This window comes from Hemitrygon akajei, chromosome 1 (assembly GCF_048418815.1).
Source record: "Hemitrygon akajei chromosome 1, sHemAka1.3, whole genome shotgun sequence".
Classification (NCBI taxonomy): Eukaryota; Metazoa; Chordata; class Chondrichthyes; order Myliobatiformes; family Dasyatidae; genus Hemitrygon; species Hemitrygon akajei.
The window spans coordinates 83,371,159-83,389,520 of NC_133124.1; the positions used below are offsets into that span (position 1 = coordinate 83,371,159).

Sequence of the window (18,362 nt, forward strand, 5' to 3'; positions counted from 1 at the left end):
TGAAAGCATAACATAAGCTCTAAAGTTGACTTACATCCTTTATAGAACTAACCGTGATCATGACTCTACAAGTGAGTTGCTCGTTATTTTTCAGTGTATACCTTGTTCAGGTGACTGTTTGCATGTTGATAGCCATACTTAAAGTCAAGAACAAAAGGATATCAAGTATTTTTAATCAGCTGTGGACAGTTATATCAGTAACTTGAAATTTGACCCACTGAATATTATTACACTGTCAAACATTCAAAACTGAAAACATTTGTAGAATTTATTTGAAAAATATGAACATTTATTTAGCAATTTATTATCAAATTAATTTGAAGATCTCTGAAAGTAAATAATATACTCTTTTGCAGAGTGCAAATTCCACTGCACCAATGGCAACTGTCTGAAATTCAGAAATTTGATTTGCAACCAACTAAATGACTGTGGGGATAATAGTGAAGAAGAAAACTGTCCGCTAGTAACTGAACACCCACCTCCAACAATTTTTAACTGTAAGTGTTGAACTTTGCTCCTGTTATATATTATATTGCCATGAACTGTTGAGAACTATGATTTTTTGTTTTTGTTGTCATTGACTTGAGATTTTGAATACAGCTTGAATTTTTCAGTGTTAACTAATAAGAAGAAACCAAAATATCTTTGAGATTTACATGGAAATTTACTTTTCTCACTGATACTATTCACTGCAGTTATGTGTGAGTCCTGAATTATGTCATGCCTGTCTAGTGCTGACACTCACGACATCTAAGGTCTCAAAAGGAATATGGTGGGGGAGGGGAAAGATTCACTTGCAGGTTGCAGTGATACAGAAGGGTGATATAAGAAGTTTCACTGAGGGAGTCTAAATGAAAAAGTTGATTCACAAAGGTGATATCCTCTAATTATCTGCAACTCATGAGAATTGCATCGAACCAATGAGATCAGAATGTTGAACATGCAATTCAAAGTTTGGTTTGGTTAGAATATATTTCAGTTCAAATGCATTGGCGGTTAGAACTGTTCTGTTAGGAAAGCACCTGACTTGAAATGGCCTGGGACCAGTATCTTGGTGAATATAATAATTGTGTCTGCAGTTAGTGTTTTAAACTCGATATCGGGGAAGGTTTCAGATAAGAAAAAAATTACAATAATAGAGAGGAAGGGCAGACCAATAGTGCAGGGTAGAAAAATGAGTAATGATCATAAGAATATGACAGAAATGATTAATATGTTGTTTGTTTGTCATTTTTGACGATGACGTTTGTCTGTGTAGCTCATCAGTTGTGCGTTCTGAGGTGGCTCTGCAGTCCAATTCTGTAAAGGCATAAATGTTGATAATAAGGGCAACTAAACCATCTGGCTGCTGTAGGAGCAACTGATGTTGCCATTTTTCTCCTCTCTTGAGCAGTGACCAGATCTGGATGGCGACTATTCTTGAAGTAGTTGGAGGCTTGGCTTACCAGAGCACACCATCCAGTCCAGTCCTGAGTACTCCGCTCAAGCTGCTTAGGTGCAATACCAACATGCATGAGGTTGCTTTTCACACAGTCCATGAGTCTCTTACAAGATCACCTCCTTGTCTTTTCTTCCTTGAGACAGTTCTCCGTATAACAATCGTTTGGGTATTCTGGAATCCTCCATGCATCTAACATGTCCTGTCCAGTGAAACTGGGCTTGCAGGATCATTGTTTCTATGCTTGTGCTCTCTGCTGGCACGGTGCTGCCAATGGATGCCCAGGATTGATCTCAGGCTACACGTATGGAAGGGTTCCAGCATTTTAAGGTGCCTTCTGTATATGGTCCAGGTTTCACAGCCGTTATAATAGACTGCTAAGGATGACTGCTTTGTACATCTTGAGTTTTGTGGCTTTTCAGATGTTATGCTGGTTCAGCCTTGCAAATCTTAGCACTGATTTCTTTCTCTAGAGAGCCATCACTCAAAATAACGCTTTCAAGGTATTTGAACTCCTCAACTGTTCTAAGCTGTGTACCTTTGATGCAGATGGATGATGCATGGATAGTAGACATTGGACCAGACTAGAACAGAACTTCCATCTTTTGTAGGCTGATGATGAGGCCGAACAGACAAGTGGCTTCTACAAACCTATCGACAAGTAGCTGGAGATCGGCTTCTGTGTGGGCCATAAGTGTACAATTATCAGTGTATAGGGCTTCTTGATTGAGACTAGCAATTGTTTTCCAACGGGCCCTCAAGCGACACAAGTTAAAAGTGATCCGTCCGTCCTGTGCCTTATGTATATCTCACATGGTACGGTGGTAAATGCATAGTGTAGTACGCATGTGAGGAACAGAATAACAGTACAGACACCAGTATGCCCCCTTGTTGTAACTGACATTACAGTGCAAATGTAGTTGAGTAAGAGTAAAGTGGTATAAAGACAAAATTAAAGGCACTTTGTTTGAACAGATACTGTCTTTAGCATCAGGTTGATGAATTTATTGCACAAGTAGAAGCGATCAGATACGCATGGCAGAAATGTGATTGCTGGATTGCCAAATATAGGAGGTAAATATTCTGGGGGCTTTATGTTCAACAGGATATGTCAAACGTGGATTGAGGTGGGGTAGCTCCATATAGCAAGTGAGATCAATAGTAGGAAATAATCTCAGATAAATAACAAGGGAGAGAAGTCAATCATGGAGCTACTGTATAGGCCTGCTAACAGTAGCTACATTAACATTAAGACACCTTATATGAAGAGATCATGAGTACTGATCTCAGGTGACTTTAATCTTCCTGTCAAATTGCCAAAGGTAACCGTGAGAGCAAGTATGAAGTATTGTGGAACCAACCAGGGAACAGACTATTTTCAATCTGGCAATGAAACTTACAGGAAAATGTTTCCTGCTTGGCATTGCTGCCTGCGGCACCTCTAACAGTGCCCATAAGTCAGCTGTAGGGTCATCGGCCAGGGACCACCATTCATTAATGCTTTGCTCCTTTAGCTCCTGGTGGTGGACAGTGGCAGGGACATCACCCTGCCAACCCTTGCTGCTTTCAGTGGGGTTAGTCAGTTCCCCAATTTCTGTCCTTCCTCCTCAGCTGTAGCCAAAAGCTGTCCTTTCCTGCCTCTTCAGCCAACTCGTTGGTGGCCCTCCTGAGCCTCGCTCCAGACACTACCATATCACCACTCCTTGACTGTGGAGAGGAGACCTGAAGGAGCTCTTGGGCAGGAGCATTCAGCACTCTTACTAGCCTTAACAATTGAGATGAGTTATTGTTACACTGGAGGAAGGCTGCTTCTCACATCCCATCTACAGATCTCTAGGATCTCTGCCAGCTTCTTTAGGGCCTGATGTGTTGCCATCTGTACAGCCGTTGGGACAGCACTGTCTTGCATCCTGCCAGGATGTGTTGGAGGTTGGCATTGGTGGTATCATACAGGGAGCAGCTATCCTCGCTGCTGAACCAATCGTGAAGATTTTGGGAGCAGGGCAAATTATCATAAGTTGCCCTGATGTGGAAGCTGTGTCTGGCTTGTGGTACCTTCCACAGGTCAGACTAGCTGAATGTTCTGTTGATAGTGCTCTCCCATATTGTCCATCTTCCCTGGCGGCCCTGTCCCGCCTGCCTTCACCCTTATGCATTCATGCTCCGTCCTTGTCACCTCCTCTATTACTATGACTTTTCTCTCTTTTTTCGAAGCCTTGGACCAGAAGCATGCTGCCTTCCCCCAGCCAAGTCCTGCTGCATGTCCAGCCTGGACTCTGCCGTGGTGCAGCCTGTTGATGGCTTGGTCTACTTCAGCTTGAACTCTCCATTTACAGTCGGTATGGATTGAGGTATTGGTCAGGTCAGTAGGATCACTCAGCTCAACAACCAGTAGGGTTTGCTCCACTCGTACTCCAGCCTAATGGATCTCGGTGGCAGGCGCAACATATTCTTCCTGAAGAGGCCAGTGTCCGAGAAATACCAGGCAACCCCAGCCATTTCCAGATGTACGTGTTGACTATCCCATCCAGCCTGCTGGCTGTTGATGAGGGGATTTTACACATTTTTAGAGGCCAGCTTACTCTTTGGTACTGTGTGAACTGATAACACCACACTTTATGCTTTCTGGATAGCTGGCTGTAGTTGATTCTGGCCGGGCCCTGTGGACTGTTCCTGTGCTATTTTTCCCATCTGCTTGTCAGAGAGCTCTGCGGTGTACTACCTCCCAAGGCTTTGGATGGACTGCCTGACCAAAAGTGGGATTTCCTCGTGCCCTACAACAAAGGTAATATTGTTGCTTCTGACGCCTTTTTGGAGGGATAGGCTTTGCGACTTGGAGGGCTTGATCTTCAACCTTGCCCAGTCTTGTTCAGTCTCTTCAACAGCCTTCTTGTGCATAGAGCTATCTAAAGCATGCTTGTGACATCACCCATTTTAGCTACTCAGTGGAGGAAGCCCTGTCCTGACTATAGCTTTATACCTCCAACCACCTTCCTTGCTCCAATAAGCATGATCTCGAAGGCTGCCACATACAGGACAGAGAGATGTAACACACCATTGCGATGCATACTTAGGGAGGCTGCCTCCCTTTTGTAAAGTCTTGAAAGAAGAAGCCCATCTGGAGGTCACTGAAGTAATCAAAAACTAGGCCTCTAATGCAGATGGGAATGTAAAAGAAATCCATCACAATGTCAATGAGGCACAGATCCATAGGCATTTACAAAATTCAACCACATGACATGTAGGTCACCTTTATCACGTGTGGTTCATTGGATCTGGTCCCATATCAATGATACATGCTCCATACATCCTTGGAAGCCTGGAACTCCTGCCTTCTGGCAGCTGGTGTCAATATATCCAATGTTCATGAGGTAGCTAGTCATTCTCTTAGCCATAACTGAGAAGAAGATTTTCTCCTCGACATTCAGCAGTGCAAAGCTGGTTGATAGAACTGGTGCTCTGCTCAGAGGATGAACACAGCTCTTTGTACACTGATGGTATGCGCTGGTTTTTACAGACAGTTTTCATTAGATTCCATGGGGTCTTTAGCACATGAGGGCAGTTTTATAGAGCTTGTAAGAAATTCCATTCGGCCCTAGCGCTGACGCTGATGACTTCTCTGACTTCACTTAACTTGATGGGGAGGGGGCTGTGGGCTGGTATCAAACTGGATGGTTGGAGGAGTGGGATGTGGAACATACCCTGGTGATCCAAGGGAAGTTTTCCTTGCTGGATCACTGTACTGGACAGAAGTCACTCGTGGAAATACTGTATAAGCCTTCTACCAGTAGCTGTATTAACATTAAGACATGTTATATGAGGAGATAATGATTACTACAGTGATCTCAGGTGACTTTTTAATCTTCCCATCAAATTGGCAAAGATAACCTTGAGAACAAGAATGAGTTTGTGAAACCAACAAGGGAACAGACTATTTTCAATCTGGTTATTTGTTATGAAACATGAATAGTGATGAAATCGTAAAGGATTTCTTGAAAGGGCTGAGGGGATTATAAGGAAGAGAATACAGTAAATTTCATTTAACATTCATGATATTTTTTAAAGGTGGCAGATTTTTTCAAAGTTTCAGATTGACCATTGACCAATCTAATTATTTTTGGGATTTGTTCATTAATCAATGGAATCTTCTGGAAAAAGACCAGAAGAATGTAAGTGTAGATGAAGCAAAAGGTGTTTATGATTGCTGGAAACTGTAGACTTTTGTCTCAAAAAAGCATACAAACAAATCCTGAACTAGTCTGAATTTTTTATTGGTTTTGATTTCATTGTACTTAATATATCTGAAAAGAAATTACTTTTCCAAACATGAGTATTAAACTAGAAGAAAATATCCTGAACTAAACCAAATGTAAAAGCTGAAAGTTTCAAGCTCATAAAATGAATTTGTACTGTTTTGGGGTTTATTGTATATTTGTCATTGCTGGTGTGCCCTCAATTTGAGATCTATTTATTTCCAGTATTATCATAATGGTGCTTTGAGCTGAGTTTTTGGAATGTGAAATGGTTGAAATGGCATTGAATTGTTGTTTGTAGAAAACTAAAGTTTATTCTGGTCATGACATACTGAAAACAGAAGTGTGAATCAAAATTTAGCATTCTTTAATTTCATTAAACACCTTGTTTTGTTCTGAATTGAAGCCAACATTTTATGTTACAACAAGTTAGCTTATTCAAATAGTATTTTAAATTTTGTTCCTGCCTGACAACTTTATTAATGTTTTCAGAAAATCTTTATTTAGCTTTTCAGCTTGTAGTATAATGAAAACTGTTTAAAATAGTGCATGGTGTAATGACAACATTTCTTGTACACCTAAAACACAATATTTATTGTAGTTTTCAGAGATAATGTCCTATCAAAAACAATTTTTTAAAAATCAAAGTTTTTTGAAGGCAAATAGGTAATGCAATCACTTCTCTATTTTGTATGCAGGCAATCCCCAGTTTAGGGGATATGCTACTCAGGAACTTGGCCTATATATTTGTGTATGTTTGCTTGCTATCTTATATGTGCCTTTTAATGTATATGACTGTTGGTACTGTGTTTTGCAGCTTGCAAAAGGAGGAACACTGTCTTGTTTGGATGTATTCATGCATGGTTGATTGATAATTAAACTTGAACTTGAAATTGAACTTGAATCTGACTTTATGCAAATTCCTCCGTGTCAAGCATGTGTTTGCTGCTCAGCCTAGGGAAATAAAGGGTAACCTACTGTAATCTACAAACAATACTGAACTTTTTCTTCTCCCAAACTAGAGATTGAGTTGTATCTGCTTTTTTTCAATAAACCACAAGAATGAAAAGAACACAGTAGTCATGTGTACAGAAAACTGAGGATGCTCTTAATCCCGTACCTTTATTATCCACGTAAACAAGAAAAATAGAAATAATATCATCTCACAAGACAAAATGTTGCAGGAACTTAGTGGGTTAAGCAGCAACTATGAACAGAAGTGGACGGTGGACTTTTTGGATTGAGACTCTTTACCAGGACTGCGAAGAAAGTGGGTAGATACCCAGGATAAAAGGATGGGGGAGGGGGTGGAGTAAGAGTTGGTGGGACAAGTGAATCTCGGTGAAAGGGGAAAGATGGCAGGTAGGGGAGGGGGAGAGTGGGAATGATTTAAGAAGATGAGAGGTGATAAGTGGAAATGAGGAAGCTGGAATCTGATAGGAGAGGACAGTGGACCATGAAATAAAGAGGAAGAGGAGAACCAGAAGGACGAATATGCGGGCGCTGGGCAGATGTGGAGTGTGAGAGAGTGGGAAAAAAAGAGTGATGGGGTAAATAAGATGAGGGAAAACAAAGGAAGTTCAGAGAGGAATGGTTATCAGAACTTAAAGAAATAGCTGTTCATGCCATCAGATTGGCGACTCTAAAGGTGTTCCTCTAATCTGAATCTCGCCTCAACTTGGCAGTAAAGGAGGTTGTGGATAGATATGTCAGTGTGGGCATGGGAAGTGGAATTAAAATGGCTGGGCAACAGGATATCCTGCCTGTTACGGCGGATGGCGCGAAGGTGATAATTCTTTAGATCAAACAACAATTGGAAGCGTTTCATAGAAGTCCTTAGTTTGACAGCAGTTAAAACTAGAATTAGAAGCAGTCAATGATACAAATTCACCAATGCAATTAAGGAAGACATTTTAAAATGGAAATACAATTAATCAATTACCTCAAATAAAAGTTGTTGTCAGTCAGTTGCCAAGGTGTTTTATTTTTCTATTCATTCATTGTTGTAATATCTGCATGTATCTTGGTTTTGAGGAAAGTTGTTCATTTCTCACATGAAAAATTCCATTTATGGGCAGTTCTCAGGATTGGAACCTGTGTGTAACCTGAAGTCTGCTTGTACTCTTAATTGCCAGTTTTTACATATGTGACAAGGCTGACATTTTTTTATTACATTATTATCAACATTACTTATTTGTTGCTCCAACTTTACAAAAATTATTGCAAGATTTAAATTCTTAATAAATATTTTATATTAAAATCAATCTTGCTATGTTAATATTTGTTTGGTAAGCTAATTTAAAATATATTTCTAATAAATGGACATTCTTTTATGTAGTTGGGAAAAGAACAAATGAAGTTAGGCTCACTCCTTCAAGTGAGGCTTGAAAATTCTTACACGACAAGTCCACTTGTGGAAGTGGGAATAATGGAATGGTAAACACGAGGAAATCTGCAGATGCTGGAAATTCAAACAACAACACACAAAATACTGGTGGAACACAGCAGGCCAGGCAGCATCTACAGGAGAAGCACTGTCGACATTTTGGGCTGAGACCCTTCGTCAGGACTAACTGAAAGGAGATACTAAGAGATTTGAAAGTAGTGGGGGGAGGGGGAAATGCAAAATGATAGAAGACCGGAGGGGGTGGGATGAAGCTAAGAGCTGGAAAGGTGATTGGCGAAAGTGATACAGAGCTGGAGAACGGAAAGGATCATGGGACGGGAGGCCTCGGGAGAAAGAAAGGGGGAGGGGGGAGCACCAGAGGGAGATGGAGAACAGGCAGGGTGATGGGCAGAGAGAGAGAAAAGAAACAAACAACTAAATATGTCAGGGATGGGGTAAGAAGGGGAGGAGGGGCATTAACGGAAGTTAGAGAAGTCAATGTTCATGCCACTCAGGATAGGGTTCCCCTTGTCCTCACCTACCACCCCACCAGCCTCCAGGTCCAACGTATAATTCTCCGTAACTTCCGCCACCTCCAATGGGATCCCACTACCAAGCACATCTTTCCCTCCCCCCCTCCTGATTTCCACAGGGATCACTCCCTACGCAACTTCCTTGTCCACTCGTCCCCCCACCCCCATCCCTTCCCACCGATCTCCCTCCTGGCACTTATCCTTGTAAGCAGAACAAGTGCTACACCTGCCCTTACACTTCCTCCCTCACCACCATTCAGGGCTCCAGACAGTCCTTCCAAGTGAGGCGACACTTCACCTGTGAGTCGGCTGGTGTGGTATACTGCGTCCGGTGCTCCCGGTGTAGCCATTTATATATTGGTGAGACCCGACGCAGACTGGGAGACTGTTTCGCTGAACACCTACGCTTGGTTCTCCAGAGAAAGCAGGATCTCCCAGTGGCCACACATTTTAATTCCATGTCCCATTCCCATTCTGATATGTCTATCCATGGCCTCCTCTACTGTCAAGATGAATCCATGCTCAGGTTGGAGGAACAGCACCTTATATACCGGTTGGGTAGCCTCCAACCTGATGGCATGAACATTGACTTCTCTAACTTCTGTTAATGCCCCTCCTCCCCTTCTTACCCCATCCCTGACATATATAGTTGTTTTTTTTCTCTCTCTCTCTGCCCATCAACCTGCCTGTTCTCTATCTCCCTCTGGTGTTCCCCCTTCCCCCTTTCTTTCTCCCGAGGCCTCCCGTCCCATGATCCTTTCCCTTCTCCAGCTCTGTATCACTTTCGCCAATCACCTTTCCAGCTCTTAGCTTCATCCCACCCCCTCCGATCTTCTATCATTTTGCATTTCCCCCTCCCCCCACTACTTTCAAATCTCTTAGTATCTCTCCTTTCGGTTAGTCCTGATGAAGGGTCTCGGCCCAAAACGTCGACAGTGCTTCTCCTATAGGTGCTGCCTGGCCTGCTGTGTTCCACCAGCATTTTGTGTGTATAATGGAATGGTGCCTGGTCATAGAATTATGGAGTTGTACAACATGAAAACAGGGCTCTCACCTTCAATTAACTTCAGTAAGTCCAAGTTGCTGTAAAGCCAGCATCTACCTTCAGGATGCAGACGAGATGTAACACAGATGAACATGATCTTTTTTCTCTCCTTCCTCCAAAAAAACATTAAATGTTCCATTTTTCAGGCAAGTTCAAAAACACACACATATAAGGAATATGCTGTAGCAATTATTTGTAAATTTCACAATCCAAGAAAAAATTGCATTCATTTCTTTATGAATTTTTTCATGATAACTCTCTTGTTCTGTGTTGTACACCATTTGAAATCAACTATCTCTGTTAACCACCCCCCCCCCCCCATCATAACCCTTCATAATCTTGGATTGTTTTAAAGTAATTTAACTTGAGAGATAAAGGCTCTCTTCAAACTTAAACTTTGCAATGTGCGATGAACAATATAGCACTAGGATTGGAATACACTGGTTCCTCCCCCCCCCCCCCCCAAGTCCCTTTATCCCAACTTATCCTATGTGAGTTCTTGTCAACTCAAATTTCACATAAAGTTTAGGCTATTTAAGTTCATCTAAGGTATACTAAGAAAATACTACAATGATGCCAGGTTATCAGTGAAAGTAGTTTCTGTGCTTCCAAACTTCTCTAGTTCTTGACTGTAGTCCCTCTTAACTTTCTCCAATCTCTGATCTTGTGAACAATTGTACATATCCTCTTTGGTTTGTCTTTTGTTAACAATATTTCTTAACACAATCAGTTGTCCTTTTTATTATTTAGGATTACTGCAAAGAAGGTGCACTTAATAGAAACATTTTTAATAATTTGTTTCAGTTCTGATGCATCTCTTTAAATAGTAACAAAATCAAAGCTCCTGATTACAGTAAACAAAAACACATGTATGGTCACCCACATAATGGTTGAAAACTTTTTAACTCTTAATTGGCTGGAGTTTGCATCCTGCTGCGCAGTTAAAATTTTGCAGCTATTCTTAAGCAGAGTTTTGTGGAGCAGAAATGATTTGATTTCATTGATTTAAAGGACATTTGACAGGTACGTAGATAGGGAAGGGTCAGAAACATAAGGGCCAAACCCAGACAAATGTGACAAGCTTAGATTTTTTTTTGAGTAGTACGGTATGGACTATATGGGTTGAAAGGCCTGTTTCTGTGTTGTTTTACTCAATTGACTCTAAAATGATCAAGAAATGTTTGTTCAGTACTACTACCCTCACCTTTTAAGTATGGTACTTTTAAACTGAATCTTTGCCGTTCAGCTGACATCACATATTCTTAACCCTATGCTATGTTGCTTTACACTTAGATACAATTACTTATGGCCAATTTTACTTCACATCAATATAAACGGGCAAAACATTTCATATTTAGGTACTAATTGGTCAGAATCATAACAGACCTACAGCATGGAAACAGGCCTCTTGGCATGTCAAGTCCATGCTGACCATCAACAATCCATTTTTTTATTCCACCCACATTCTTCTGTTGATTAATTTCCAATATATTTTTGTATTAATCTTAAGAGTTGTATTCTGTGCCCAATCCTAGAATTTCCTGTCATAATCTAATCCAACTTGTAATGAGAGTTGTTGTATCCTGTTATATCCAAAAAATTGTGTTGTATTTAATCCTTCATGTTTTTCATCTGATGGTCATCATAGTTTGACCACCCCCATACCCTTTGGCTAACTTATCAGAAATGAGCTTCAAGCTGTAATGATGTAAAATGACCCAGCCCAGTTAATTTAGCTTAAATAATGATCCCTCAGTTGCATAGTTCATCATTATTTTATTACGCTCATCAAGTACACTGTAAGGAATTTGTATGCTCTTCCTATAATCACATGGGTTTCCTCTGAGTGCTCCAGTTTCCTCCCACATTCCAAAAACATAATAGCTTAATTAGTCACATGGGTGTAATTGGGTTGCTCAGGCTCGTTGGCCAGGAAAGACCTGTAACAGTGCTGTTTCTCTAAAGAACATGACTTTATGATTTAATAGTATTTCTGCTTGTTTTTGTGGATGGTAGCTGTTGGGCAGCTTATGGGAAATGTCTAATTCTTTTTGAAGGACTTAGTAAACTTCCCAGTGAATGCAATCTTTGGTCATCATCCATTTACAGTGACAGTTCTGACCTAAAATATACCATAGAACCATAGAACACTAAGTAACTGACCATTATTCCTATAATGAAATTCAGTTAGCAATTTAGTAAATTAATCAAACAACAGACCATAGAACCATAGAACATTACAGCACAGTACAGGCCTTTCAGCCTACCATGTTGTGCCGACCCATATAATCCTTAAAAAATGTACTAAACCCACACTACCCCATAACCCTCTATTTTTCTTTCATCCAGGTGCCTGTCCAAGAGGCTCTTAAATACCCCTGATGTTTTAGTCTCCATCACCATCCCTGGCAAGTCATTCCAGGCACTCACAACCCTCTGTGTAAAAAAACTTCCCTCCCTTAATTTTGTACATTTGCCCTCTGATGTTTGCTATTGGTGCCCTGGGAAACAGGTACTGACTATCCACCCTATCTATGCCCCTCATAATCTTGTAGACCTCTATCAAGTCCCCTCTCATTCTTCTACGCTCCAAAGAGAAAAGTCCCAGCTCTGCAAACCTTGCTTCATGTGACTTGTTCTCCAAACCAGGCAACATACTAGTAAATCTCCTCTGCACCCTCTCCATTGCTTCAACATCCTTCCTATAATGAGGTGACCAGAATTGAACACAATACTCTAAGTGCGGTCTCACCAGAGATTATTATAGAGTTGCAACATGACCTCTCTACTCTTGAACTCAATCCCCTTGTTAATGAAGCCCAGCATCCCATAGGCCTTCTTAACTACCCTATCAACCTGCTCAGCGACCTTGAGGGATGTATGGATTTGAACCCCAAGGTCCCTTTGTTCATCCACACTCTTAAGTAACTGACCATTAATCCTGTCCTCAGTCTTCTGGTTTGTCCTTCCAAAATGCATCACCTCACACTTATTTGGATTGAACTCCATCTGCCATTTTTCTGCCAAACTCTGCAGCCTGTCTATATCCTCTTCTAATGTTCGACAACTTGCAGCTCCATCCACAACTCCTCCAATCTTCATGTCATCCGCAAACTTACTCACTCATCCTTCCACCTCTACATCCAGGTCATTTATAAAAATCACAAATAGCTGGGGTCCCAGGACAGATCCCTGCGGCACTCCACTAGTCACCGACCTCCAGGCAGAATACTTTCCTTCCACAACTACCCTCTGCTTTCTTCCTTTAAGCCAATTTTTTATCCAAACAGCCAAGGTTCCACTTATCCCATGCCTCATGGCTTTCTGGATGAGTCTCTCGTGAGGGACCTTGTCAAATCCCTTGCTAAAGTCCATGTAGTCCACATCCACTGCCCTACCCTCATCAATTTCTTTTGTTACCTCTTCAAAAAACTCAATCAGGCTCATGAGGCATGATCTTCCCTTCATAAAGCCATGTTGACTATCCATGAGTAGACTGTACTTCTCCAAATGCTCGTAGATCCTATCCTTAAGAATCCTTTCCAGTAGTTTGCAGACAACCGATGTAAGACTCACCGATCTATAGTTCCCAGTTTTCTCCCTATTACCTTTTTTAAACAAGGAACTACAATTTGCCATTCTCCAGTCCTCTGGCACTTCCCCTGTAGCCAAAGAGGATTCAAAGATCATAGCTAAGATCATAGACTGCTGAAAGAACTCAACAGGTCAGGTACTATCTGTAAAGGGAAATGGGAAGTTAATATTTTGGGACAATAAGATATTATTAATAGAGGGGAGCTGAGTCACCCTCTATTCAAGAAAGAAGTGGACTCTCAAATGAGCCTGATGTTGGATGGAGGTGTTAAAGGCAATGAGCTTGTTAGGTCCAAGGAATTTGAAATGGCCAAAGTGGCAGAAGGTATCAGCAGTGTCATAGATATGCAGGTAAGTAGAAAGGAACTAAGTGAGAGAAGAAAAGATAGAATCAAGGTGTGAAGGACTAAGTTCTGAGTTTACTAATTGAGCCTTGCTTGAATTAATCTTAGGGCTTGCTTGTGTAACTATTGTAAGAGTTAATTTAAAATCTACAGGTGTTCTGGTATGATAGAGATGGCCAATAGGAGGTCATACACATAATATAGCATCGGGTAGGTCAGAGGAAGACTTCAGAGCAGCATATATTCTACTATGAAAGATTATTGATAAGTTTCAAAATCCTTGCGCTAAGCAGTTACAGGTAAAATGGTAAACACAAAGTACACTGCGGATGCTGTGGTCAAATCAACACGTACAAACATGCTGGAGGAACTCAGCAGGTTGGGCAGCATCTGTGGAAACAAGCAGTCAATGTTTAGGGCCCCTGCTCCCTCCCTCTTCAGTCCTGACTAAGGGTCTCGGCCCGAAACGTTGACTGCTCATTTCCACAGATGCTGCCCAACCTGCTTAGTTGTTCCAGCGTGTTTGTACAGGTGAAATGGTGCCTTAGAACATTAAGTCAAACTACTATTTGAATTTGCCAATAATGAAAGAACCTTCTTAATGATAGATGCTTATTTTGCAGTGATCATCATAGTTAACAGATCAGCTTAGCTTAGCAGGTAAGTTACTTGTGAAGGTTTCCATGGTTAAAACATCCTGTTTGACTGATAAATACCAGTACTCTATAAAGCTCTCATTATGTTTTGTTTCATTGGGCTGTGTGGTGCTGCACTAATTGGTTCCATCCTTTGCATTCCGCCACATTTTCTTGAAAGGCCTACTTTTGCCGTTGAGTTAGTGACAAAACATCTGGCAGTTTGTGATTGAACAACTGGAACAAAGTCCCTTTGTCATGTAAACTGAATGCACATGTTATTTTGTTTGCAATACATTGCTGGATGCATTCAATATAGGTAACTCCTGTGTAACAACCGTTCGGGTTATGAAAATTTGAACTTACAGAATTCTTAGTTCATGACCCATATATCCAAGATAAGGACAAAAATGTACTCTTTTAGTGTTTATTGCTGTTTGTGTGGAGAGGGGGAAAGGGGTAACATTAAATTGGAATTGAATACACAATGAAAAATCTTTGACTCTTAGAGATACTGAATTCTAAATTGTATCCACATTAAGTGAGTTTTAAAATTTCTTCTTGTTCTAAAATGTCTTTAAAATACACACACTCTTGTATCTTCTGCCTGTCACTTTGAATCACTTTCCCCAGGTATGAACCATGGCCAATTGAGCAGTTTCTGTTAATTTACCATGCCTTAAGCATCTTGGTCTTGTCTACTTCTAGTAAACTTCAACTCAACCTTCTTTGCTTTGTGGAAGACAATCCCAGCTTTTCTAGCTTAACCTTGTAGCTGAATGCTTCACCCCTTAAGCTATCTTTGAAATCCAGAACTAACCAGAGTTTTATGTATTAGGCAAATGTATGGGTTTAAGATTTAGATTACTAATAGGTGGAACAAACTTGAGATCTTAACTGGATTTATATTCCTATTCCAAACATTTCTTGGTTGCCCAGGGGTAGACTGCCACAGTATGATTTAGTTTTAAACTGTAGAAACTCTCACATAATCATAGCAGATTTGCTCTGTAGTCAGAAAAGCATTGATTAAAATCTCATTTCAGTGATTTGAACATATGATTGAGACATACTGCAGTTCAGGACTGAGTATGTCAGGTGCTGTTGACTTATTGTCTTAGAAAATTCAGCTCCCAAAATCACTCTTATGTGGATGTAAAAGATCTTGTGGCACTTCTTGAAGAAGAAATGATTTATCCTTGACAATATTCTAGCCAATGTTTGTTGATCAATCAACATAAAAATGCTCTTTAGATCATATTTATGTAATATCTGGATGAGCACTTGTACTGTCAAGTCACAGAGAACTATGGAGCAAGGGTTGGTAAGTGGGATTAGTTTAGATAGGTACTTGATGGTAGCTATTGATGTGATAGGCTGAAGATTCTTTTCCTATGTTGTACGATTCCATAACAGTTGGTTATTGTTTATGTTTAGTGCCTATACTACCATTTAAAACTTTGTTACTGACCGTGAAGATCTTTCATGCGGTTGTGAAAGATAATTTGCATAACAATTCTTTGATATCAAAGATGTAGTTAATATTTTATCAGCCCTACAGTCTGGTTTTGAAAAATGAGAAAACTAGTTGAATAAATTTGGTTGGATTCTGCTTAGTATGCAGTGGCTTGGGTAGAAGGGAAATTTATAAAGTTTATTAAATATTTAGCTGTCTGCTGCAGATGTTAATGAAATGGATGATGCTATTTTAAGAGTTTTTTAAATGATAGTAATTTTCAGAGTAGGATGACTGACTTGCACTCGGAAGGTCTTTGAATTCTAATAGTGTTTGTCATCATCCTGGCTGTAGGAAACAGATGGATCATGAATACTGTCTAGGCAGACAATGCCCAAGTGAAGCTGCGGTCTCTCAGGATATAACACTGAGCAACTGGTTTAGATAATTGGAAATGTAAGGACATTTTCTTCTCTAATCAAATACCAATCAATACAGACAATAGTCTAGAAATGGGTAAAGTCCCTTGTTTTAAACACACTCAGACCTTGCTTAATGCTGAGGATGCGTACCTCAGAGGTGGTGCACTATGTAAATCGGCGCTATGTGGGGTGATTATAACATTACATAAATGGACATGTGTGCCTGATTTTTAAAAAAATTCACACTTGGGATATGATATATTACACTGAATTTCGTGGAATAACAAACACTCAAATAGACCTAACCTGTACATCACTGGTGCAGCAACATATCACAGCAGCAGTAGAGGGAAGTGGGTGGTGGTATTATCAGCTGGCTTAAGGACATGTTCTGTTGTATTTGGTCATCCACCCATACATTTAGTCTCTTTTCTATTTTTATCAAGCAAATGGCTCCTTGAACAAGCCACCTTTGTTAATGATAACTTTGAGGTCATTGTTGCAGAAGCTTTTATCTTGTCTGCATTTTTTATAATTGGTCTGATTGTCGATATAGCTAATTCCAAAGAGGTGCCAGCATCAACCTGATGCTGACCAGCTTTCAAATGTTGTGTCACCTGCAGTTTCACATCCATGCTAGTGTTTTTCCTAACCATTAGAAGTACTACTCTCACTGTAAGTTGCAGGCCATTTTCCAGACATTATGGGTGGAAAAATATGGAATAAATTGGCAAGGGAGCAAGAACATTGTGCAGGGGAGGCAGAGCATGAATTAATATGTGATTAGCTGTGAGTGGCTCAGAGCATATGTAAAGTGCTCTCATTGGCTGATTGAACGTTTACTGTAACGGTGGCTGCTCTTGAGAAGTTTTAAGTGTTGTTTAGAATGAATTGTAATTTAAAAACATTTGAATTAAGAATTGAATAACTTTGTTGTAACAACGCAGAACTAAGAGGGGTAGCATTATGTGGGCTCTGAGTGTAATAGGTTTATAGATACCATAATTTGAAGTTCTGTGTTACTTAGCTGTGGGAAATGATTGTGCACATAATGACATTATTGACTTCAACTCTAATTTATGTAGTTTGCAGACTGATCAGACAATGTTAATAACATTACCCTTTCTGAATATTCAGTTATTCAGCTGCCTCTTTTTAAGCATCAAATTTAATCCTTCCTGCATAATCAAATAGACCAGTTAAAATTTTGCACACTTCCTATATGCTCTGGAACCTCATGTTATTTATTTGTCAGATTTATTTGATGCAGTTCAAATCTCATCATGAACTATAATTGAGCATTTTTGGCAATCATTACACTGTACCACAGTTGCTAATGTTCTGGATGGTGAGTAGGTTACAGTAGAAGTAACTTCACAAAGATTTGCAAACATTATTTATTCCATGAGAAATTAATTGCCTAGAATTTGTAGTGTTTGGCAAGATGCCTTGCTACCAACAAGGGTAGATCCTGTTGCAAGCCATTGTGTTTCTGAATTGGCTTCCATCCATTTTTTGTTTGTGCAGAAGGGTCCTTCCATTGTGTAAATGGATCATGTGGATGGGTGCTAGAACAAGGCTGATCCATTAAAAACCTGGAACAACTTGTTTTGGATCTGTGAAGTATCAAAACTGCCAAAAACATTAAGTTTCTGGCTTTTAGAAATGTTTAGAAGCTACTAAAACATTAAAACAGTTAAAGTTGTAAAACTAAAACAAAACCACAATTTATGTATGGTAGACTGTTGAAACTATTTTCCTCCATTGAAACCAAAGCTGAAACAATCCCTGCACTAGGTTCCCATTGTAAGTTGTGCTGAATTGCTGCAAACGCTGAACTCAATGAAAAACCCAGTACATTGAAGCATTCTCATGGGGAAACTGCTTAGAACACTTGACCACAACTTTAGAACATCATGTAAACACTGGCATTTCCTCACAAGATCCTAGCCAAAATTTCTGTATCGTGTGAGAGCAGCAATGTGCTATTTTATTTATAGCTGGAAGTAAAATCCAATGGGTTTGTATGACCATAAGACATAGGAGCAGAACCATGCATTTGCCCCATTGAGAATGTTTCACTATTCTTTCATGGCTGATTTATTATCCCTCTCAACCCCATTCTCCTGCCTTCTCCCTGTAACCTTTGACTTTCTGACTAATGAAGAACCTCTCAACCTCCCAATGACTTGGCCTGTAGAACCATCTGTGGCAATGAATTCAATAGACTCTCTACCCTTTGGCTAAAGAAATTCC

The 18,362-nt window shown here is 40.2% G+C and overlaps 1 protein-coding gene across 3 annotated transcripts in view; it reads left to right on the forward strand.

Moving 5' to 3' along the window:
- Positions 1 to 18,362, forward strand: part of ldlrad4a (low density lipoprotein receptor class A domain containing 4a) — a 247,393-nt gene that overhangs the window by 54,812 nt on the left and 174,219 nt on the right. For all 3 annotated transcript variants that reach the window (XM_073046744.1, XM_073046752.1, XM_073046738.1), the window contains one exon: positions 357 to 497. In XM_073046744.1, the coding sequence (XP_072902845.1) occupies positions 357 to 497 (141 nt within the window). The remainder of the gene's footprint in view (positions 1 to 356; positions 498 to 18,362) is intronic.